A 24,448-nucleotide genomic window follows, 5' to 3' on the forward strand; every position below is an offset into this window, starting at 1 on the left:
AGGCTCCTAGCCGGAGGTGAGCCCCGCCCCCAGGGTTTACAGGGGAGGGACCGTGTGGGAGCCAGGGAGTAGAAGGGGGGCTGTGGATTTGGGGGGAACGTGGGGGAGGGGGCTGGTGGGAGAGACACTGGCCGCTCCCCCAGGCTGTGGGGCAGGAGGGGGGAGGGGCCCAGCAGCGGGGGGTCTCTCCCTAGAGCTGGTGACGCAAGCGGGAGGTGACTTAGGGGCTCAGAATTTACAAGGCAAATGTCTCCGGCCCGCTCCCCACCCTGCGCCCTGTTGCTGCCCGGGACCCAGCTTGCCCTGCGAGAGGGGCGTGTCTGGGCAGGGCGGGGTGAATGTGGGTATCGGGCGGTGCTGGAGGCGGCTGGGGGGGCCTTTCAGTGGGGAGGGGAGCTTGCAGCATGAGCCCGTCTCACGGTGTGTGGGGGGGTAATTGGAGGGAGGAGCTGCCTGGGGGAGCTGAGCAGAGGTTTCTTCAAAGGGTGAAGGTTGGGGGGCTGTTATCTTTGCCCTTAGACTTGCAGATTTATTATGGGACTTCAGAGCCCTGGGAGCGTCCCAGATCTGCTTTCCCCAAGAGAGTCTCCGAGGTAGCTCCTCTACCTCTGGGCCCCAGCTGCCTCCCACGATCTGCAGCAGCTCCCAAGCTCCCCCCCTCCCACCTGAGCTTGTGGGCTGGTCCCTTCAGTTCTCATTCCCATCTCTCTACCCTGGACAGGCTGCTCTGGGGCCCTCCCCAGCCGTTTGCTAGTGTGGTGTCTGCTCTTACCAGGAAAACCAGGTCTCGGGAGTTTGTTTTTCAATAATGAGATTAAAAATGCAGAATCTTTATTTTAACTGGTAACCTTCTCCCCCCCTTGCCCCCCCCCCCCCGTTTTGGGTTTTACTCCATGGAGGTTCATTTGACAAAAAAAAATGCCTGGCTCTGGTTCCTGCCCAAAATACCAGGCTGCAAACTAGGTTCCATGCCAACTGCAGAGGGCCAATGAGCTCAGCATGGGTTGGCGTGGCCTAGAGGATGCTGGTGCAGCTCAGGGTGGCTAGGTTTCTGGCTGATCCCAGAAGAGGGCTCTGGTCACTGCTAAGGCCGAGAAGGCCAGTGTCAGTCTCTGTGCTCAGGGCACTGGAGCCCTAGAGCCAGCGGAGGCACCTGGGGCATAGGGTTGGGCAATAATTTTGACAGGGTGGGCCACTCCAAGATTTTGGAACGTGGTCGACGGCCGCACTCTTTCATGATATTAATGGAGATGTGGGGTCTGGGATGGCAGTTGGGTGCAGAAGGGAGCTTGGGGTAAGGGACTGGGGTACAGGAGGGAGACTGGAGTCTGGAAGAGTTGGGATGAAGCAGGCGGTTGTGACCTAGGGCAGGGGACTGGAGTGCAGGGGTTTGGGATATGACTTAGGGTAGGGAGGGATTGTGATCTGGGGCAGGAGAGTGTGGTGCCAGATCTGGGAAGGGGTATGGGTGTAAGATGAGAACAGAGGGTTTGGGTATATTGGGGGTGGGGCAGAAAAGGGCTAGGGTGCCAGAATCAGGCTGTGGCCAAGAGACTTAGCTGCCAAACTAGCCTGCCTGCCTGCAGAGCTTAAAATATTTCCCTGCCTGCCTGTCCATGTGCTTCATGAATAACTAAGCCCAAGAGAGGGGGTGTGATTCTTCTTAGCTGCCTGTTGTTCTAACAAGCAGCTCCCATGTGATGAGGGTGGAATGGCTCCTAAAACTTCCCCTCCTCCCCTCCAGTTTTAAAACAGAAAGGGAGCCCTGCCAGCTGTGTTTCTGCATGGCGCGAGGGGCTGCTGGGGAGCCTGCCTGGGGTTCCCGCTGCCTCTCTGGGCCAGATCCAGCCTGCAGGCCATATTTTGCCCAGGCCTGCTCTATTGGGAGCTGGGGGCCCGGGCTGAGTAGCTGCTACCCAGCGGGGTCTGTTCTGGGACAGACCACCACTAATATCCTCCCTCAGCTGGACACAGAAGGGTGTTTTTCTGTGCCCAGAGCGAGCTCTGGAGCCTGCCAGTGTTAGCTCTTGAACCAGAGATAACAGGGGATGGAGAGAGACCTGAGGGGGAAGGTCTGGGGGCTGGCAGGAAAGTGACTGCAGAAATGGCTCCTGCTCACCCAATCTCTGTTCTTGGGTGTCTGTGAGTCCCAGAGCTGCTTCCTCTGGCACCCCCAGGCCCAGCACCCTGTGAGCAGCGATAGAACTTAGTGGAGAGGAAACACTGCCAGGAATGGCAGGGCAATAACCAGCTCTTTCCTGCAGAAGGGAGACAGGAGAGACTCACTGAATCAGCAGGAGCAATGGGGGGGGGGGGGGGGAGATTCCCAGCCCTGCTCAGCTCCATTCCCTGCAGCCTCCCCTCAACAGGCAGATCCTTGGACAAGGTGAGGAGCAGAGAGAGGAAGAGTCATTTTCTGCCTCTGCCTCCCTGAGCTGCAGGGAAATGTGCTGCCCTGAGGGCAGTGTTGGGGGGTTGGGGGTGGCGGGTGTCAAAGTGGAGATTGTGTTCACTCTGTTTGCTTTGTTCCTGAGCCCTACTGTCCCTGTGCTGTTGTGTAGTAACTGTGTGTGTGTCTTAGTTTCCCTGGTGCCCATCTGAAGACTGGAGTTTTTAGGTGTGGCTCTCATTGAGGTAGGCTGTCCCAGACCAGCACCTACACAATGGCTCAGGCTGTCTTGGTAACCTGAGCCTAGCTGGGAGACTTTACCAGATGAATCAAGTGACACTTTTTGCCAGGGAAGCTAGACAAAGGAGGAGGCAGGGCTGCTTGCAGATCTGGGCCCTGTTCCAGAGAGTGGGAGTTAGTCTGGGCTGGCTAAGGATGCAGGGAGGGGGACAAGGGGGCTGGTTCTGTGCCCCTCCCTCCCCCGCCCCCCTGAAGCTGGATTGTACTGACTGTTTCTCATTCCTGTGCTAACAAGAAGTCTGTGCTAAGCTGTAACTAATAAGCTTTCTGTTCTGCTTGCTGGCTGAGAGTCACGTGGCTGTGGATGAGAGTGCAGGGCCCAGTTATGCCCCCACACTCTGTGACAGGGCCCCTCCCCCAAAGCAGCATTCTGCCCCTTTCTCATGTTTGCTTAGAGGTTTTGTCACTGGGTGGGTATAAAAGTGTCACGTGGTTTAGGTCCCAGGGAGAGGGCAGGTCTGTGCAATAATAACCTCACTGAGGCATTTTCCAGCATGGCCGAGTCTAGAGGCTCTGTCTGCATGGAAGGAGCCTGTGGGGAATCGGGCATGACATGGACTAAGGCTAATTCACAGACCTCCCCAGTTGCCCTTCTCATCCTGCCAGGCTGCAGAGTAACAGCCCCATTTTGTTCCAAGTCATCCCGGAGCTGGGCAGGGAAATGGCTGTGCTGGAGCCAGCTCAAGTAGGGAATATGGGTATGGTGACCATATTTTTGTAACCAAAATTAGGGACATGTTCCACACCCCCTGCCACAAGAAGTCCCACCCTTGGAGGTATTACTCCCGGAGTCAAGATGGGTGTCGTGTGACCCCTCTAAGAACTCCTCCCACCGTACTCTACCAATAGGGATGGGGTTGGCCCTCACAGGACTCCCCCTTCCCTGTGCAACTATCCTGCAATTCCATTAACCCAATCTGCATTGCATTAACTTCGGGGGGAGGGGAACAGGTGGGAGAGGCCAGGGGCAAGATTTTCCTCCCATGTGTGGAGTGAATGTTGTCTTGTGCACCAGTATTGAGTTCATGTGCACTTGTTCAGATGTTCGCCACTATGGCACCCAAGTTATTAATAAACATCTTATAAACCTCTTCCTTCTGCCATGTCTCCCAGCCTCCCCTTGCCCTGTCTCCTCCCCTGTTGCCCCCCACCACACACCTTCCTCTGCTGTCCCAGCTCCTGCGCTTTTCACTCCCCTCAGCCCTTGGGGGACTTGCCCCCTTCCCTTGCACCATCCCTTTTCATCTTCCTGTGTCCACTCCTCCTCTAGCCCCACTTTGATCATCTGTAGCTACCCCTCACCATCCCTTCTCATAATATCTCCCTCTACCCACCTGCCCTGCCTTTCTCCTCTGGTTCCTGTCCCCCCCCTCCATGTGTCTGCCCTTCTGCTTCACAAACCCCTGGCACCTGCATTTTCCCTTACCCCTGCACCCTCCTGATGCCTCCTTCCCTGACTGCCCCTGCCCTCCTTGCCCTCTTTATTCCTGGTGCCCACCTTCTCCCACTCACTCCTCCCCTCTCCTCTTCCTTCCTCATTGTCCCTCCCCTTTCCTCTACTAGCCTTACCCTGTCCCCTCCCTTCTCACATCCCCACTGACCCCTACCCTTCCCTCCCTCCTCGTGCCCTTTTCCTCATTGTCTTCTTTTGGACCCCTGGGGGAGTGTTTACACTGGGCTACTTATTCCGGAAAAGCAGCCGCTTATTCCGGAAAAGCGGCTGCTTTTCCGGAATAAGCTGCGAGCTGTCTACACTGGCCGCTTGAATTTCCAGAAAAGCATCGACGCTGTACTGTACAAAATCAGCCGCTTTTCTGGAAACGCTATGCTGCTCCCGCTCGGGCAAAAGTCCTTTTTCCGGAAAAGCTTTTCCGGAAAAGGGCCAGTGTAGACAGCTTTTCCGGAAAAGCAGAAGAAACGGAAAAAAGCGGTTTGGACGGCGGGAGACCCCGTAGAAACCGCAGACTTCCAGGTAAACCGAGGTCTTAAAGAGCGCGGACGCTACTGGCCGCATGTGGCAGGAGCCCGCAGGAGACCACCCTTCCCAGCTCTGCCACGTGCCAACTGTGCTGCCCAGCCACCTCACAGCGCAGGCATGGCAGCTCCGGGTGGTCAGCCACCGTCACCCGGGGCAGGGGAGGAAGCCCTCAGGGGCCGCAAACGCAGGGCCCCATCCTGGATCCCCAGGGAGCTGGAGACCCTCCTGGACTTGTGGGAGGAGGAGGAGGGTCTCCATGACCTGCAGTCCCGCCGCCGGAACGCAGACGTCTACAGCCGTCTGGCACGGAACCTGGCCCAGCAAGGACACCCCAGCTGCAACTGCGAGCAGGTGCAGTCGAAGGTGAAGGAGCTGCGGCTGGGGTATGTGCGGGCCTCGGACGGGAGGGGAGCAGGACCCGATGTCTGCCCCTATTTTGAGCGGCTGAACTCATTTCTGGGCCAGCCAGCCCTGCAAGCCCCAGCTGTCCCCGTGGACACCTGCCAGCACCCCCCCATCAACCGTCCCACCAAGCCGGAGGAGGGAGAGGACAGTGGCTGCGCATCAGGAGAGGAGGCCAGCGTTGCCACCCAGCAGGCCCCCTCCAGCTGCTCCTCTGAGGCCGGGGAGGAACCCACTGGTAAGTCTTTGCAGGTTACACTCCCAAAGGGCGGGGGGCGGAGGGCGGGTGGGGGGAAAGCCAGGTGCCCGGAGGAGGGAGGGGGAGAGCATGTCACTCAGGCCACGTGAGCTGCATGCTGCATAGCATGAGGCAGTTAGCAGCACGTGCAGCCTGGTGACCAAGTGGCAGGTGGCTGAGGCAGGCAGCTGCAGGGCACGCCTGGGACCGTGCTGCTCACAAACATTCGGCAGGACCAGGGGGAAGGGTGGATGCTGGCTGGAACCGGCCAGGGCCCCAGCCCAGAGCCCACTGCTCCACCAAGGGTGCAGCACAGGGAACGGCACACTGTCCCATGCCTGGCTGTGAGGCACAGCCAGCTGCTCCTGGGAAAAGCGCAGTGTCACAGTCCTGTGACCGTGGACCCCCACCAAGCCCTTCACCTGCTCCCCGTGCCTTGGCAGGTTCCCCGAGGGAAGTCCCCACTGTGGCCACACCTGTCCCTGGGCTACCGGGCTTGCGAGAGGGATAGTGGGAGGGAGAAGGGCCCCTGAGTTTTGCTGCAAGGATGGGACATCCCCCCACCCAGTCACTCTTCTGGTTCCATCCAGGAGATATCCCACGCGAGGGAATCTGAGAGCCCAGACCGCCACTGACAGGTGTGCTCCCAGGCACTGCTGTGGGGATGCATCTCGTTCCCTGTCAAACACCAGTGATTAGCCCAAAGCTTTTCACAGTCTCCACCGGCAGGGAGTTCCACAGGTGAACGCAGCACAAACGCCCTCCACGGGGCCAGGATACAGACTGGTGCTTACAATACTGGAGGGAGGACCCTACTCCAGGGGCGGTCCTCCTTGCCAACATACAACACGGGAGCAGGAGGGGAACCGAGTGGGCCCAAGCCAGACAACTGTGCGGTCACCTGGGCTCCGGGATGGAGGGTATGAGGTGTGGGGACAGTGGACGGCCTGCCTGACTGACCCGTCCTTTGTTTTCTTCCCTGCAGCGGGACCCAGCACCAGACCCGCGACTCCAGCAGCAGCGGCACCCCCAGCTGCCCAAGCCCGGAGGCCGAGGCTCCAACACTGGGACCAGCTGCTCCGCCATCACGTCATCGCGGTGGAGGGGATCCAGACCTCAATTGCGGAGCGGGTGCAGGGGGACCAGGACTGGCGGCAGGAGGGCTGGGCTGCCTTCCTGGAGGAATGCCGAGGGATGCGCACCACAATGGGCACCCTAACGGCACATTTAGTGCATGCATCCACTATGGCATGGCCGGACCGCATGCCCCCGCCATCCTTCCTGGAGCACAGCCCATGCCCCCTCCTATCCCTGCCCCTGACCCTACTCGTGCCCCTACTCGTGGCCACCTCACCGTGCAGCCTGCCGCGATGCAGTCTGCCCAGTGTGGCCAGGTCCGCCCCCGGAGGGGCGCTCACAGGGGCCACCCGTCCCAGTTAAAGGTCCCCCCTCCTTCTCCCAGTTAAAGGTCCCCCCGCCCTCTCCTTTGTAAATAAAAAGTTCTGTTTTCACTTGAATCTTGTGTGGTTATTGTGTTCCTCTAGTAACTGTAAAGAAATTATGTGAGATGCCAATTAAATTGAAGTGGCTAACAGGGTTACAAACTGTGGACAACAAAGTCATGACTCTATCACCGGGGGGGGGGGGGAGGCCCTTTTTCAGTGGGCCTGTGCAAGGGAGAGACGGCCCAAACCCCTGGGCGACCCAGCCTGGAGTCTTGGCTGTCCCTGGGACTGGAGTGCAGCACCCTCCCCCCATCCCACTCCCCCTGGGACTTACCTCGATGACAATCACTCCAACGATGGATCTTCCCACCCCGAATTGGTGTGCCACCAAACGGTAGCTGTCCGGTGTGGCCAACTTCCAGAGCGCGATGGCAACCCTCTTGTTGATGGGGATGGGTGCCCGCAGCCAGGTGGCGGTTCTCTGCAGCGCGGGGGGTGAACCAGATGCACAGCGTCAAGAAGGTCCGCTTTCTCATTCGGAAATTCCGGATCCACTGGTGGTCCCATCGTCCGAGGACCACCCGGTCCCACCAGTCGGTGCTGGTCTCCAAAGTCCAGATGGGCCGGTCGGGTGCTGATGCCATGCGGTTGCCAGGACCTCCCTGGTGAGGGAGTCCAAGGCGATCTCTGCCTCCTGGTACATGAACAGCAGGGCACCAGCCTACAGCACGAGCTCCAGGCACCTGTACAGCTCCAGCAGGGGCCCGAGCAGGTACATGGCCACCCATGGCTCCATGGCAGAGAGCAGGGCAGAAAAAACAAAATGCCGGGAAAAGCTGTTGGGGGGCCAAAGGGTGGTGTCCCCAAAACTCAAAGGGCAACCACTGACCCTGCGAAGGGTGCCAGTCCCTGGCAGAGGCCCCAAGGCACGGGAGCACGAGACCAACGGCTGCCCGGCGAGACCCCTTTAACCACGTGTCTGGACGGAGCTCCGGCCCCGCCCCCAGAAAGGTCTGGTGGCCTTTGCCCTCTTCAAAATGGTTCCGGGCTTTTGCTTTTCCAGAAAAGCGCGCAGCCACTGTAGACGCTCCTTTTCCAGAAAAACTGAAAACGGAATACTATTCCGTTTTCAAAGCATTTCCGGAAATTCATGCCAGTGTAGACGTAGCTCTGGCATTTATCTCTCCTCCATCCTGCCCCTTGGTGCTTGCCCCTTTCTTTTTCTGGCCCTCCCATCAGCAGAAGCACCTTCCTCTCCTCACCCACTTTCCCCTTCGTTCTCCCCTTGCCCCTTCCCTCACCTTCTGCCTTTGACGTGAAAAGCAGTGTGTGAGGGCTGGAGTGGGGACCACGGTACTATTTTATTACCATGGTCTGGCCCCAAAAGCCCCCACAGCCCCAGCTGCTCCCATGGTAGGACTAGGTGCCGGGACTGGAGGAGAGGCTGGAACGCTCCTCATGCGGCTGCTGCTTGACTCTAACTGGGGCTGCCTACAGGGACCTGGACTGCCGTACTAAAAATAGTACCATGGGCAGGCTCTGCTGCAGTCCCTGCCAGGGCTCCAAGGCATCTTGGAGTAGGAGGAGGTGGTGCCGCCGACCAGGACCCTGTGCAGCAGAGGTGGTTCCACAGGGAACGGGAGGGAATGGAGGGGCCACGCACCACTAGAAGTTGGTCTGGCTGCCCACCAGCAAAGCTCCAATGGGGCAGATGGGGAGGAGGCTGTTGCCTGTCCACACTTGCCTTCTTGCACAAGTGCTCTTGTGCAAAATGATTTATTCCTTGTGGGAAGAGGAATAACTCTTCCGCAAGAAATCTGCTTTTCTGACGCTGTACCGTAAATTTACTTGCACAAGAACACGTATGCAGTGTAGACACTCTGCAAGTTTTTGCACAAGAACAACTGTTCTTGCACAAAAAACCTGCAGTGTCGATGTAGTCTTAATGTTTTCCTGTGCCAGTGCATGGAAACCAGGCACACCTGTCCCTCAACTGAAACCAGTTCAAACCCGCTGTGTCTGGTTTCTATTTCCATCAATTAAACATTGGTAGGTCCTTGGTCTCCATGGGCTGTGCTGTGCAGAAGAACAAGAATCACATCCAGCTCGGGAGGAATGACCTAGTTTTTATTGCCTGGCGGGGTGGGAATTTGCTGTGATATGGGACTGAAAACGTGACTGGAGGTGGGCAGGAGCCTGTTACAAACATACAAAAGACACCTTTTTCAGCCTGCCTGGTGCACATTCCTACCTTTCTGTGAACACAGCATTCACTGGGTTCTCCGAGAAAATTCTCTACACTTTTAGGGACCAGGAACCTTGGGGAAAATCTTTGTTGAACACAACATCAGCCACCATCTCAGGTGCTCTTCACTTTTTCCCCTCTCACTCATCATCTCTCCTCTGTCTAATGCCTTTCCAGCAGGGCTGAAGCCCCAGACAACGCTCCTAGGACTTCCCAAGGCCAGGAGACATTCTAGAGCTGTGATCAACAACCAGTAGATCAGGATCTACAGGTAGATCTTGGAACCTTTGACAGGTGATCCTGACAGGTTTGGCCAGGAGGCTGTCACTTCATCTGCCCTTCTCAGCACTGCCATGATGTTCCTGTCCTCTGCCTTGGAGGGGCCCCCTGCCCCTGGGAGTCTCCTGCTTGCTGTGCAGGGCACAGGAAGAAAGGGGGGAGGTGCTGATATTAGGGTGCCCCTCCCTCCACCCCATACTCCACTTCCACAAAGCGGGGGGGGCAGGAATAGAGAGAGTTTGCTTTTGGGAGTGGTGCAGGGTCCGTGGAAAGGTGAGCCTGCCTTAGATCCCTGCACCACCACTCAGAAGCCACCTGTGGTAAGTGGTACCCAGCTGGAGCCTATATTCTGAACCTCAGCCCCAGTCCTGAACCCCTCCTACGCCCCAAACCCTGACCCTAGCTCTGAGTCTTCAAACTCCCTTCCAGAGCCTACACCCTATTCCCCATCCTGCACCACAACTAGAGTCAGCTCAGAGCCTCTCCCACACTCCAAATCCTTTAGCCCAAGACCAGAGCCTGCATCCTCATCCCTGTATCTCAAACCTCTGCCCCCAGCATGATTAAAAGTGAGGGTACCTCTAGACTACTTTTTTTGTTAAAGGAGATATGCAAATTTGGCACTAATGTGCTTGTCTTCTTCCAATTTTTTTTTAAATCTGTTTTTTTTCTAACGTGAAAGCAGTTCAGATGTGGTTCTTTTAAAAATAAAAACCCTTTTCTTGATGAATCTGCAAACCTCAATTTGTGAGAGAGAAGCGTGTGTGGGTTTTTTGTTTTGTTTTGTTTTGTTTTGTTTTTGAGGAACCACATCTAAATTGCTTTCACTTTTGAAAAAAACACTTTCAAAAGAGTGATCAGAAGAAGATATGCAAATTAGCTCCTTTAAAAAAAATGTCGTCTCGAGGTACACTGAGGGTATGTCTACACTACAAAGTTAATTCGAACTAACAGATGTTAGTTTGAATTATCTTTGATAGGCGCTACACTAGCGCTCCGCTAGTTCGAACTTAATTCGAACTAGCGAAGCGCTTAGTTCGAACTAGGTAAACCTCATTGTACGAGGACTAAGCCTAGTTCGAACTTACTAGTTTGAAATAAGGGGTGTGTAGCTGTGACGGACCGGGCCATGTCTGGGCACAGCTGAGGGTGTCCGCTCAGGGCGAACTGCTCGAATCCGGGGCTATTTACAGCCCCCGACTGGTGACCTCTCCACACAGGACACAAACCAGTCCCACAGAGCGCTTCAGCAGCCTGCCTGAAGCCTCCCGAGCAAAACCCCTCCGACACCCCAGCAATATCCGTGCCCCAGATGGCCCCGGGCCTCATACACAGGTGGGGGGTCCTAGCACCCAATCCCACCTACCCCGAACAAGTTCTGTCCGGTTCCAAGAAACCAGCCACAGATCCCTGGTCAATTTACCCTCTGGACCTTACCCACAAATCACGCTGGGCCAATCCTTTAGAATCTATATCTAAAGGTTTATTATTACAGGAAAGAAAAGCATGAGAGTAAGGTTATTAAAGTACAGTACGTTACATGCACCGAATCTCCCAGTTCTCGATGCAGGCTCTAGCAGAGATGTTACAGCTGCTGGTTTAAAAGTTCTTATTGCACATCCTACGATCAGGATTGGTTCACAGGTCTTCCGGGCTCTTCAATCCCTGCAGTGCTGCCTCTGGACTGAAGTGCTGAGCTGAGAACAAAATGGCATCGACCACATGGCCTCTTTATACCCCCTTCCGGGCCTCTTCTGGTATGCAGCAGGTCACCTGGTCCTCAGCCTCTCTCTGCTGGCCGCTCTTAGGTGTCCGCCCTCATGCTTTAGGTGTGTCTTTGGGCCATCAAGTGCCATTGTTCCACAGGGCTTCACTACTCAGCCTGTCCATAGCAATGCTTAACCACATTCAGAGAAATATTCAGCTTCCACACAGATTACAGATCTACACACACAGACATTATATACTCACATAAACAGTGTACACAGGATCAGAAAACAACAAGCTCCCATTCAATACCCCACATGGCTCCCTTTCATACCAATTTCTGGGGCCACCACCCCCACCTAGGGGTGCAGCAGCGATCTGGCTGCTTCCCTCCATTTCAGTAATGTGACAGTAGCTCCTTAATTCGAACTAGTGGGAGGCTAGCCTTCCCCAGCTTTCCCTGGTGGCCACTCTGGCCAACACCAGGGAAACTCTATTGCCCCCCTCCTGGCCCCAGACCCCTTAAAGGGGCACGGGCTGGCTACGGTGCCCATGCCAGGTGCAAACCTGCCAGCACCCAGCCAGCAGACCCTGCACCTGGCACGGCTCGAGCCAGCCACCCGATGCCCCCCAGCCCTCCCCCTCTTCCCGGGACCAGGCTAGCGGCTCCCGGGAGCTTGCCTGTGACCGCAAGAGGCGGGCACCCGCCTGGTCTAGTGCGGACATCGTGGACCTCGTCCACAACCTCCGCTCTAGGCACAGGAAAGTGGCCCTCTAGGGCAGGAGAGCTGCCATCCTGGCCACCCAGGAGCAGGTGTGCATGAAAATCAAGGTGGTCCACTGAGACCCCCGACCCTGAGCTTACAATGGCTGTCCTGGGTCAGACCAAAGGTCCATCTAGCCCAGTAGCCTGTCTGCTGACAGCAGCCAACCCTAGGGACCCTGGAGGGGATGGACCGAAGACAGTGACCATGCCATTTGTCTCGTGCCATCAGTGATGTAGATATTGGGATAGAGAGTACGTTTATTAAGTTTGCAGATGATACCAAACTGGGTGGGGTTGCAACTTCTTTGGAGGATAGGGACATAATTCAAAATGACCTTAGCAAGTTAGAGAAATGGTCAGAGGTAAACAGGATGAAGTTTAAGAAAGAGAAATGCAAAGTGCTCCACTTAGGAAGGAACAATCAGTTCCATACATACAAGATGGGAAGCGACTGTCTAGGAAGGAGCATGGTGGAAAGGGATCTAGGGGTCATAGTGGACCACAAGTTGAATATGAGTTAACAGTGTGATGCTGTTGCAAAAAAAGCAAATATGATTCTAGGTTGTATCAACAGGTGTGTTGTAAGCAAAACTCGTGAAGTCATTCTGCTGCTGTACTCTGCACTAGTTAGGCCTCAGCTGGGATACTGTGTCCAGTTCTGGATGCCACATTTCAAGAAAGATGTGGAGAAATTGGAAAAGGTACAGAGAAGAGCGACAAGAATGATTAAAGGTCTAGAGAACATGACCTATGAAGCCAGGCTTCATGAACTGGGCTTGTTTAGTTTGGAAAAAAGAAGATTAAGGGGGGACATGATAGCGGTTTTCAAATATCTAAAAGGGTGTCACAAGGACGAAGGAGAAAATTTGTTCCTCTTGGTTTCTGAGGACAGGACAAGGAGTAATGGGCTTAAAGTGCAGCAAGGGAGGTTTAGATTGGACATTAGGAAAAAATTCCTAACTGTCAGGGTGGTCAAATATTGGAATAAATTGCCGGGGGGGGGGGGGTGGAATCTCCCTCTCTGGAGATATTTAAGAACAGGTTAGATAGACATCTGTCAGGGATGGTGTAGACGGAGCTTGGTCCTGCCTTGAGGGTAGGGGGCTGGACTCGATGACCTCTCGAGGTCCCTTCCAGTCCTATAATTCTATGATTCTATGATCCCTCTCCAGCCTTCCACAAACTTTGGGCAGGGACACCACTCCTACCCCCTGGCTAATACCACTCCATGGACCCAACCTCCATGACTTTCTCTCACTTCTCTTTAAACTCTGTTCTAGTTCTAGCCTTCACAGCCTCCTGCAGTAAGGAGTTCCACAGGTTGACTCTTTGCTTTGTGAAGAACAACTTTCTGTTACTAGTTTGAAGCCTGCTACCCATTCCTTTCCTTTGGTGTCCTCTAGTCCTTCTATTATGGGAACTAATGAAGAACCTTTCTTGATGCACCCTCTCCACCCCACTCATGCTTTTATAGACCTCTATCCTATCCCCCCTCAGTCTCCTCTTTTCTAAACTGAAAAGTCCCAGTCTCTTTAGCCTCTCTTCATATGGGACCTGTTCCAAACCTCTGATCATTGTAGTTGCCCTCCCCCCTCCCACCCTCTGTCTTCCCCTCTCCCACCTCCTTTTCCCAGTCTCCCCAAGTTTTGTTCAATAAAGAGAGATTCTATTTTTGACCACACGTTTTCTTTATTTTGTACATCAGGAAGGGGGGCTAGGGAAGGGTAAGTGGTAGGAGGTGAGGGAGGAATGGGGTACGAGCCCCCGATGGGGAGGACTGGGCTGGCTTTGTGGGCTTCTGGGGGTGGAAGCTCTCCTGCAGCCCCCCAATTACCCCCTCTCTCCAGATGGCAGCCTTCGGCAAGTGCAGCTGGTCTGATGGCCGAGTCCTGTGATGTGCCCAGTGTGGGCACTCAGGGCACTCCAAGCCAGGACTGCTTTGCAAGCGGGGAACCTCTGAGAACTGTCTGTCCGGGGTGGGGGTCGGGACCCTTTAAGCACAGCCCTCGGCTAGCCTGAGGCAGCAGCTTCACACTCTAAGTCCTCATCTGATGCCTGCCAGCACTGATTCCAGCCATCCTTAACCCCGGTTCAGGGTCCACTTAATGTGGACATGCTAGTTCGAATTAGCAAAACGCTAATTCAAACTAGTTTTTTAGTCTGGATGCGTTAGTTCGAATTAGCTTAGTTCGAATTAACTAATTAGAACTAAGGGTATGTCTACACTACAGAGTTAGTTCGAACTAACGGATGTTAGTTCGAACTAACTTTCATAGGCGCTACACTAGCGCTCCGCTAGTTCGAATTTAATTCAAACTAGCGGAGCGCTTAGTTCAAACTAGGTAAACCTCATTTTATGAGGATTAAGCCTAGTTCGAACTACCTAGTTCGAATTAAGGGCTGTGTAGACCCTTAATTCAAACTAGTGGGAGGCTAAGGCTTCCCAGGTTTCCCTGGTGGCAACTCTGGCCAACACCAGGGAAACCCTATGCCCCCCTCCCGGCCCCGGACCCCTTAAAGGGGCACGGGCTGGCTACGGTGCCCGTGCCAGGTGCAAGCCTGCCAGCACCCAGCCAGCAGACCCTGCACCTGGCATGGATCAAGCCAGCCACCCAATGCCCCCCAGCCCTCCCCCTCTTCCCGGGACCAGGCTGGCTGCTCCCGGGAGCTTGCCTGGGACCGGAAGAGGCGGGCACCCGCCTGGGCTAGTGCGGACATCGTGGACCTCGTCCACGACCTCCGCACTAGGCACAGGAAGGTGGCCGTCTAGGGCAGGAGAGCTGCCAGCCTGGCCACCCAGGAGCAGGAGTGCATGAAAATCAAGGTTGTCCACTGAGACCCCCGACCCTGAGTCCTGAGCTTACAATGGCCATCCTGGGTCAGACCAAAGGTCCATCTAGCCCAGTAGCCTGTCTGCCGACAGCGGCCAACCCTAGGGACCCTGGAGGGGATGGACCGGAGACAGTGACCAAGCCATTTGTCTTGTGCCATCCCTCTCCAGCCTTCCACAAACTTTGGGCAGGGACACCACTCCTACCCCCTGGCTAATACCACTCCATGGACCCAACCTCCATGACTTGATCTCACTTCCCTTTCAACTCTGTTCTAGTTCTAGCCTTCACAGCCTCCTGCAGCAAGGAGTTCCACAGGTTGACTCTTTGCTTTGTGAAGAACAACTTTCTGTCACTACTTTGAAGCCTGCTACCCATTCCTTTCCTTTGGTGTCCTCTAGTCCTTCTTTATGGGAACTAATGAAGAACTTTTCTGTATGCACCCTCTCCACCCAACTCATGCTTTTAGAGACCTCTATCCTGTCCCCCCTCCGTCTCCTCTTTTCTAAGCTGAGAAGTCCCAGTCTCTTTAGCCTCTCTTCATATGGGACCTGTTCCCAACCCCTGATCATTTTAGTTGCCCTCCCCTCTCCCAGCCTCTCTCTTCCCCTCTCCCACCTCCTTTTCCCAGTCTCCCCCAGTTTTGTTCAATAAAGACAGATTCCATTTTTGAACACAATTGTCCTTTATTTTGTACATCAAGAAAAGGGGCTAGGGAAGGGTAAGTGGAAGGAGGTGAGGGAGGAATGGGGCACAAACCCCCAATGGGGAGGACTGGGCTGGCTCTGTGGGCTTCTGGGGGTGGAAGCTCTCCTGCAGCCCCCCAATTGCCCCCTCTCCCCAGATGGCAGCCTGCGGCAAGTGCAGCCGGGCTGACGGCCGAGTGGTGTGATGTGCCCAGTGTGGGCACTCCGGGCACTCCAAGCCAGGACTGGTTTTCAAGCGGGGCACCCCTGAGAACTGTCTGTCCGGGGTGGGGGTCGGGACCCTTTAAGCACAGCCCTCGGCTAGCCTGAGGCAGCAGCTTCACACTCTAAGTCCTCATCTGATGCCTGCCAGCACTGATTCCAGCCATCCTTAACCCCGGTTCAGGATCCACTTAATGTGGACATGGTAGTTCGAATTAGCAAAACGCTAATTCAAACTAGTTTTTTAGTCTGGACGCATTAGTTCGAATTAGCTTAGTTCGAATTAACTAATTCGAACTAAGTTAGTTCGAATTAGCGCTGTAGTGTAGACATACCCTTAGTCTTCACAGCAGACTCCAAGAGAGCCACTAAAGACCACAAATCAGATAAGGATCAAAAGCACAAGGCTAGGTTTATTGTTAAGCAAAGTACATTAATAGTTGTCAGTAGACTCTACTGAACCACTATTCCCCCAGGCTGTGCAAAGTTGGTACCCCAAGACACCACCTTATATACAGGTACAAACACATCACCGCTGATGTGTGAGGTTGCCACCCTCTGATGTTGCCAGGCTACCACCAATCACCTTGTGCCTCATGATCTGATTAGACCATCTCCATCCGTCTTGTATCAACCTCGACCCTTTCCCGAACCAAAGTTAGTATCCATGGGGAGGAAACATCCATCACGCTGTTTATCTTAGCCCCTTTTCCTGACCATGAGTTGGTATCCATAGAAAGTGGGTACCGTTGTCTTTTCCAAAGAGCTGTGTGTTTACAGTTCATGATCAGTCCCAGTTATCAGTTAGTCTCAGCCCTGGCGCTATTATCAATTAGTTTCAGCCCTATTCATGCCAAGGTCTGGGAGCAGAGGCCTGCTTTTGCTCACAGCTTAGCTTTGCTTTATGTTTGCCATGTTTTGTTCATTGTCAGCTAAGCCTCAGACCTCAGACCAGTGATGCATTGGCTTATGTTTTAGGCCTTCCTTCTACAGCTTACCTACAACAATGGAAAACCCTTCCAGTGCTGCAGACAGCATCTATAGTACAGAGATTCAACTACAATGCTCTAGTGGCCTAGGTCTCCTCTGTTTCTCTTTCTGTGAGTTATCTAGGGAGGTTCTGGACATGGTGGGAGAACCTCGTGCCACAAGCTTCCATTCTGACCCATGTCCTACCTGGCTGGTGGGGAAACACGGGGCTCTTTCATATCAGTACTCGGGACACATCTGCACTGGAGTTGAAAGCATTGGCTTTGCAACAGAACCTGAAACTTTCCTACCAGAGAGAGAGTCCAGCTACAGCCCCCCTCCCCTTGGTGTAAAAGTGGGGCTGTCAGTAGGGTGCTCCTGGGGCTGAAATGACCTGAATCTCTTGGCATTGTGGGCACACTGCAAACCTGTCTGTTTGGGCAGATACCATCGGACAACTGAGAAAGGTGGGTGGGTTTTGCAGAGTGCAGGGGAGATGCAAAGGATGGGGAGAGTTTGATTTGTAATTTGTAATTAATTTAATACATGCCCATGAAATAATTAAACACCACAGCCCTGTCAGCTAAGATGTTGGTGTTGTAGTGTCGCTATTGTTTCATCAATGAGTATGTGGAGTTTGATCATTCAGATTAGACCAGTTTCATTTTTTGCTGGAGATAGGACTATTTGCTTAGTGCAAAATTCCAAGCTATATTGAAAGCTCATTGGTTTAATGAGTAAGTTCTGTACTTTGGATATTACTAACATTGTATGGGCATCACTAACCGTAAGCACCAGGGTTCTGCTTTTGTAACTGCAGCTGTTCCTTATTGCCCAAAAGGCAGAGTCAAAGTCTTGCCCTGAAAAGTCCCCTTGTCTAGCTCCTCCCAGGTGGGCACATGTCTAAGTCAAGGGATAGATTTTCAAAGGCATTTGGGTACCTACAGATTGAGATAGGCACCAGGGTGGGACTCATCAGGGGAACATAGGTGTCAGATACTGGGATAGGGGTGCTCATGCCTAGTGGGGAGAGCAGGAGTCAGAAGCCAGGAATCAGCCCATGGTCAGAGGTCAGAGGCCAGAGCCAAGGGTCAGAGCTGGAGTCATATGGCAGCAATGAGAGACCAGGGTAGGCCCAGGTTACCTGGAGTGAGCCAAGGCAGCAGCATCAGGGCTGAGGCGAGACTGGAGCACATGATTGGAGCAGCTAATGTCCTGCTGCTGCTGTAGGGCTTCAGGGCCAGTCTGCTGCATCTTTTGACCAATCTGGCAGCCAGTTACCTCATTAGGTTACATGGCCGCCTTCACAACCCCCCTTCTCAGCTGCTGTCTAACCCTGCAGGTACCTACATCCAGAGATGCCTACTCTTCTGCCATTCACATCCAGAGTTGAACAGAGGTGCACTGCTCCAGTGAATCGTAGAATCATAGCAAGGTTTCTGCCTCTGACCAGTTTCACAGACCATCTCCCCTTCAGCTCAGTTAGCCAGTGGCCTGAGTACAGCCAGTACACCCTGCAGGTGCTCCTGAGAATGGAGCTGCTGGAGTGTTTTAGATTTCTGGAGAAACTTGGTGCACCTGCCTGACCTTGAAGCAGAGCCTTGACTTGTGTGGCCTGGCCCCATCTCCCAGCCTAGAGCACTGCTGGAAATGATTTGTACCTCATCTACATAGGCAGCCAGGTTGTTTTCATCATCAGTTCAGGGATAAGGTGGGTCTTGTGTTGAAAACTATTGCAAAAAGTGGGTAATTTCCCTACTACAGGGAAATTTATCCCATGTTCCCTCAAAGAGGCGTTCTCAGTTGTAAGGGGAGAAGCTTATCATGTTGCTAAGAGAGCAAAAGTTCAAGGCTGGGGGTGCAGCTTCCTGGAACTAGACTATAATGCAAATGCAACAGAGACATTTGGTCTGACACGGTTTTTGAGGAGTAAGACACCTTCCTGCTGCGAGATGGACACATCAGGGTGTGTGTGAGGGTGACACGGCCACTTATTTGTCCTCTCTCTAAAAGAGCCATGGCAGCTTCAGAGCCTGTGAAAGCCATTAAAGCTGAAGTTACCTGTTCCATCTGTTTGCAGTTATTTCAGGACCCTGTGACTACAGAGTGTGGACACAGTTTCTGCAAGCCATGTATCACCCAGCACTGCGAGGAAAGGGAGAGCAGCACTCTGTGTCCTCAGTGCAAAAGGACATTGCACAAGGAAAACCTGAGGGCAAACAGAGAGCTGAAGAATATTGTGGAATCAATAAACCAGTTGTCAGGATTACAGAGAGAGGAAGAATCTGGAAGAATTAGCCAGTGCCAGAAACACCAGGAACCTCTGAAACTCTACTATAAAAATGACCAATGCCCCATCTGTGTGATCTGCAGAGAGTCTCAGGCTCACTTCACTCACACTGTGGTGCCCATGGAGGAGGCTGTTCAGGAGCACAGGGTAAGGGAAAAATATTTTCTTTCTGTATTAAATGTCAGGGATAAACATGTTTTTCACACTGTGACGGACCGGGCCGTGTCTGGGCACAGCTGAGGGCGTCCGCTCAGAGCGAATTGCTCAAATCCGGGGCTCCTTACAGTCCCCAGAGTGGTGACCTCTCCAAACAGGCCACAAACCAGTCCCACAGAGCACTTCAGCAGCCTGCCTGAAGCCTCCCGAGCAAAACCCCTCTGATACCCCAGCAATATCCGTGCCCCAGATGGCCCCAGGCCTCATACACAGGTGGGGGGTCCTAGCACCCAATCCCACCTATCCCGAACAAGTTCTGTCCTGTTCCAAGAAACCAGCCACAGATCCCTGGTCAATTTACCCTCTGGACCTTACCTACAAATCACGCTGGGCCAATCCTTTAGAATCTATATCTAAAGGTTTATTATTACAATAAAGAAAAGCCTGAGAGTCAGGTTGTTAAAGAATAGTACATTACATGCACCGAATCTCCTAGTTCTCGATGCAGGCTCTAGCAGAGGTGTTGCAGCTGCTGGTTTAAGAGTTCTTATTGCACATCCTATCATCAGGATGGGTTCACAGGTCTTCCAGGCTCTTCGATCCCTGCAGTGCTGCCTCTGGGGTGAAGTGCTGAGCTGAGAACCAAAATGGCATCGACCACATGGCCTCTTTATACCCCCTTCCTGGCCTCTTCTGGTCTCAGCCGGTCACCTGGTCCTCAGCCTCTCCCTGCTGGCAGCTTTTGGGTCTCCGCCCTCCTGCTTTAGGTGTGTCCTTGGGCCATCAAGTGCCATTGTTCCACAGGGCTTCGCTACTCAGCCTGTCCATAGCAATGCTTAACCACATTCAGAGAAATATTCAGCTTCCACACAGATTACAGATTCCTATCTACTCACACAGACATTATACACTCACATAAATAGCGTACACAGGATCAGCAAACAACAAGCTCCCATTCAATACCCCACATGGCTCCCTTTTATACCAATTTCTGGGGCCACCACCCCCACCTAGGGGTGCAGCAGCGATCTGGCTGCTTCCCTCCAATTTGGTAATGTGACACACACTGATATAAAGGGTTATGATCCCAGAAAGGGAACGCAGGCAGTGCTGCACACCTCCATTTTCACACGCAAGTGCCACTAAGTATTCACGTGCATGGTTGATAACTTAGCTGCCTAACCATTTAAATGCACAGATGTATAATTTGTGCATGCACGGGAAAGGTTATTGATTTACCAGAGAAATGATGTGAGCTAGTGGATTCAGGATGTGGCTGATTCAGGAATCCTGTGTTCAATGCTGACTCTTCTTGCTGACTTGGTGTTTGACCTTGGGGCACTTCTCTGAGTGGGGGAAGGGTCCTGCAATTGAAAGTAACTTTCTTGGCTTCTACATAATCCTGGTGACCACAGGCTAGCAAAAAGATCTGAGTCCCTGCTCCCACTCGCCTTACCCAGAAGAAGAGACATCCCTCCACAGGTGGCAACCTCAACCCTCCTATGGATAGGAAGGACCTGGGGGATGACTGGACCTGGCACAGGGTGGCAGCATGTATTGTTCCCCCATTCACTGTGGTGGCAGAAGCTAGAAAGGCCTGGCAACCTGCTCCACCCCACCTCGCCACCCTCTCCAGGTCCTCTGCACTCAGCTTTTCCCAGGCTGCTGCACCACACTTGACAGCAGCAGTGGGAAGTAGAGTGCCTAGCCTGAGGGTACTCCGCTTACCACTGCCCCAGAAAAATGGGGTGCAGAGGGCTGGGAAAAGGCAGTGGGGTAGGGTAGAGCAGGTTGCTAGACATCTCTGGCTCCTGTTTCCACAGTGTGTGTGAGGAGGGGCTATTCCTGCTGCTGCTCTGCACTAGGCCTGGTAAACCCTCAGCTCACATTGCTCATGGGAGGGGCCAAGAGGGCGGAATACCAGTGAGGTTTGAGGAAGGTATGGAGGGGAGAGTGGGGGGAGCAGAGAGCCAGATGGACAGTGGCTGATGGCCAGGGAAGGAGCAATAACTTGTGCAGGAGGAGGGTGAGAACGGTGTCTGGCAGCTGCTTCTGGAAGGGCAGTTTCTGGCACTGAGCTCACCAGGATCACCTCCTTTTTCTGAGCTAGGTGGGCCCTTCAGCTGAGCCAGTGTTTGTTTGCAAGGGAGGATGGATTTTACTGCAGGGACTCAGCATCCTCAGGGGATGAGAAGCTGGTGCAGGGCTCAGTAGTCCCCTTTTCTCTGTGGGGCAACCCAGAATGAGCACTTAGCCAGTGGCAATGGGGCATGATGAAGGCATTGGGACTAGGAGTTAAGGGCTGGCTGGGAAGAATAGGGCAGAGGCTGGCCAGAATGCATTTTATTTGGGCCAGGAGAGTTCCCTTTTCAGCTCCGTCCTGACTGCCCCTGTTTTTTTTCCCAAAGTGGGCATTTGTCCCTGTGGCAAGGCAGAGCAGAGTGGCAGCTCTGCCTGGGACTCAGCTGAAGGCAGCACGACTGTCTACTGGCCAGCTGGAAAGGGGAGAAATTTACTGCTGGCAGAGCTGGCCCCCGGGCAGTGCAGAGCTGGGGATGGAGGATTCAGCCTCGGCTGGGGAAGGTGCAGAGTTCCAGGCAGATCAGATCCAGCTGCAGGCAGCACTTGAAATGGGTCAGCCCCAGAGTGGGAGGGGGAGGTGTTAAATCTCAGTTGTGAGAGATACACAGCTCAGAGCAGGAGTCAGCCCTTTCCCCAGCTGCAGATGGCGGCGTGGGGGAGGGAATAGACCCTGCTGTGAACAGTGCAGAGTTTAGTTTCGGGAGGGCTCAGCTTACACCCCAGCTACCTGCAGCACAGGGCTCAGCTCCAGCCTCAGGAGGCACAGGGAGGGCAGCATGAGCAAGCCCTGCAAGGGATGGCTGGGTGTGCCACCCCAGCTATATTATTTTAAGAAATATGGGCACCCACCTGTGAGGGAAGAGGGATGAGCAGTGCCATCCTTCCACAGAAAAGTGGCCCTTGACCACTTTGCAAAATCTTGGAGTGGCCCCCACCTAAAATCCTTGCCCACCCCCTGATCTAGTCTGACATCACAAGCCAGAGGCCTCATTCACCCACTACCTAACCTCTGGCTGTTGTTACTGAAGTCCTCACATTCCAAGTTACAGAGAATCCCCCTTTTAATTTAGTTCAAACCAGCACATGCCTCATTGTCTGTGCTGCTATGGAAGTAAAACAAACAAATTGCCCTTCTCACATGAAGAGCCTGTCAAACAGCCCCTTTCCCCCATATCTGCATTCAGGGAACACTTCAGCTCACATGACAGGTTCTTTTGAAGCCTTGCCAGGAGGTTCAATGCCTTGGGCAGTGGATTCTTTCTTTCCAGTTATCATACTACAGCAAGGGAGGGGAAATGTAGCTCTCCCTAGGCTCAGGCACCCCGCCAGCATTGGGGAGCCTGCACTGGCTTTCTAGTGTCCTGCCACTCCCTGGGGGCTGGAGCACACAAAATCTACTAGGCTGGGCCTCCCAGGCTCTGGTATGTGGGGAATGTGGGAAGTGTCTTTCTCCTCAGTCAGGGGCCATGTCAGTGAGGGTGTTTGTTTGTTTGTTTGTTCCTCGCTTACGTGCGGCCCCTGACTGATTTTTCTGTGGGTCAGCGGCCCCTGACAAAAACAAGTTTCCTCATGCCTGCCCTTACAGAAAGGAGCTTTATTGCTCCTTCTGTTTAGCCTAAAAGAACCCACCAATTATTAATGAGGCTGTTTATCGAGCCAAGTTTCATTGGATGGCAGCCATTGCACCCTCCAGCATACCAAAGTATTTTTTTTCTTTTGTAACTTTTGTTATTGAAGGAAAAAATCACAGAACAACTGGACATAATTGAACACTCTTGTGAGAAACTGCACCAGCTTGTGACCCAACTCTGGAAGCACCTTCCTCAGAGAGAACAAGAGGAGGAGCAAAAGCAGCTGAAGAGAGTAGCTGACAAAGTAGCAATGCTTTTAAAAGTAAGGTTTGGGAAAATGAATATTAAAGGTGAAACCTTGGTAAGCCAGTGAGACAACTGAATGACAATTTTCCTTAAAAGAACAACACACACACACACACACACACACACACACACACACACACACACACACACCCCCCCCCCCCCCCCCCTGGCAGGAGACAACCTTCTAGAAGTGGAAGTGCAATTCCTGGGGGGGTTTTATACTCTGTGGCAGGGGTGGAGAACCTCAGGCCCTGAGGTGAAATCTGGCCTTTGGTTTATGTGGATCTGGCCTCTGAGGTGTGGGGTCCGTTCCCCCCTCACCCTGCAGCAGGGAGCCTTGCTAGTCAGAGTCAAGCAAGACCGGGGCTGGATCTAACCCATGAGCTCTATATGGCGAGAAGAGGAAGCAACTCCACACACGGCCCTGTTCCCCCCTCCCCCCCCCCCCCCCCCCCCGGCTGGGAAAATGGCAGCACTGCAAAGCGCTGTCTGGGGACTTTTCCTCTGCGCTCCGACTGGACGTAAGAGGTAGAGCCTGGGAGTGGTGGGGGACACACAGCCATGTGTGTTTCCAGGGTGCTGTGCCAAGTAAATGCCCTGCACTGTGCTCCTACATCCCTGCCCCCAGCACTCCCATCCTGCTCCTGCACCCTACCACCAGTGCTCCTTCTGAGATTTTCCAAACAGGAGTGGAGTGAGTTTTCTCTTGTGCATCAGTACTGACATCATGTGCACTTGTTTGGACGTGTGCCACGATGGCACTCACCAGTTACTTACAAAATTATATATATTTAAATTATGTAAGGAAAAAAAACTAAAACAAGAGATAAATAACACAGTGCATGACCCTGCACCCTCCCACTGTGAAACCCACCCAGCTTGGCACCCAGCCTTGCTCCCACCATTTCTGCATCCATGGGCTCTCCTATCCCTGCACTCCCATCCTGTGCCTCTTTTACCACTAACCCTGCATTGTGCTCTTTTTTGCCCCTAATTTCTGGACAGTGCCTCCTTCATCCCATACCCAGCACTTTCCTCCCAAGATGTGCCCCTCAACCCCCACCATGTCCTGCCCTGCAACACCAGTGCCCAGTTTCTCCTCTCCCTCTGGCCATGGTGCCCCAGGCACCCTAAGGCCAACCCTGTGACAAAGCAGCTGCCCACCACCCAGCTCTAGCCACTGCCCACCACATGGCTCCAGCCACAGCCCTGGCCATTGGGGCAGCCCCGTGTGATGGGTGGCAATGGCTTTCCAGTGTAGCCCCATCTGCCGGAGCTGCCATCACCCGTAAGTGGTATCTGTGGCCCCAGTCACTGGAGCAGCCGCTGCCATCCACCACACAGCAGTGGCTTTGGTCCTGGTCCCTGGGGAAGGGCTGAAGCTAAGGCCAGGGCCATGTGGTGGCTGCCCAGCTGCTCCTGGGACGGGGCAGCCACCTGCCACAGAGCTCACTGAGCGGCCTTGCTGAGGAGGTGAGCGGGACTAAAATTCTTGGTGTGCACCCATGTAGGTGCGCACCTTAGACTGAACTGTGCCTACCACCCTCCCAGATCACACACCCAACGACTTCTTCCTGACAGCCTTC

The 24,448-nt window shown here is 53.8% G+C and overlaps 1 protein-coding gene across 1 annotated transcript; it reads left to right on the forward strand.

Annotated features, from left to right (window-relative positions):
• Positions 1-41: 41 nt before the first annotated feature.
• LOC142821587 (uncharacterized) lies at positions 42-6,837 on the forward strand. The gene is made up of 2 exons (XM_075912992.1): positions 42-5,307; positions 6,293-6,837. The coding sequence occupies exons 1-2, from the start codon at positions 4,785-4,787 to the stop codon at positions 6,745-6,747; spliced, it is 978 nt and encodes a 325-aa protein (XP_075769107.1). The 5' UTR covers positions 42-4,784; the 3' UTR covers positions 6,748-6,837.
• The last annotated feature ends 17,611 nt before the right edge of the window (positions 6,838-24,448 follow it).

Source organism: Pelodiscus sinensis, chromosome 31 (genome assembly GCF_049634645.1).
Source record: "Pelodiscus sinensis isolate JC-2024 chromosome 31, ASM4963464v1, whole genome shotgun sequence".
Taxonomy (NCBI): Eukaryota; Metazoa; Chordata; order Testudines; family Trionychidae; genus Pelodiscus; species Pelodiscus sinensis.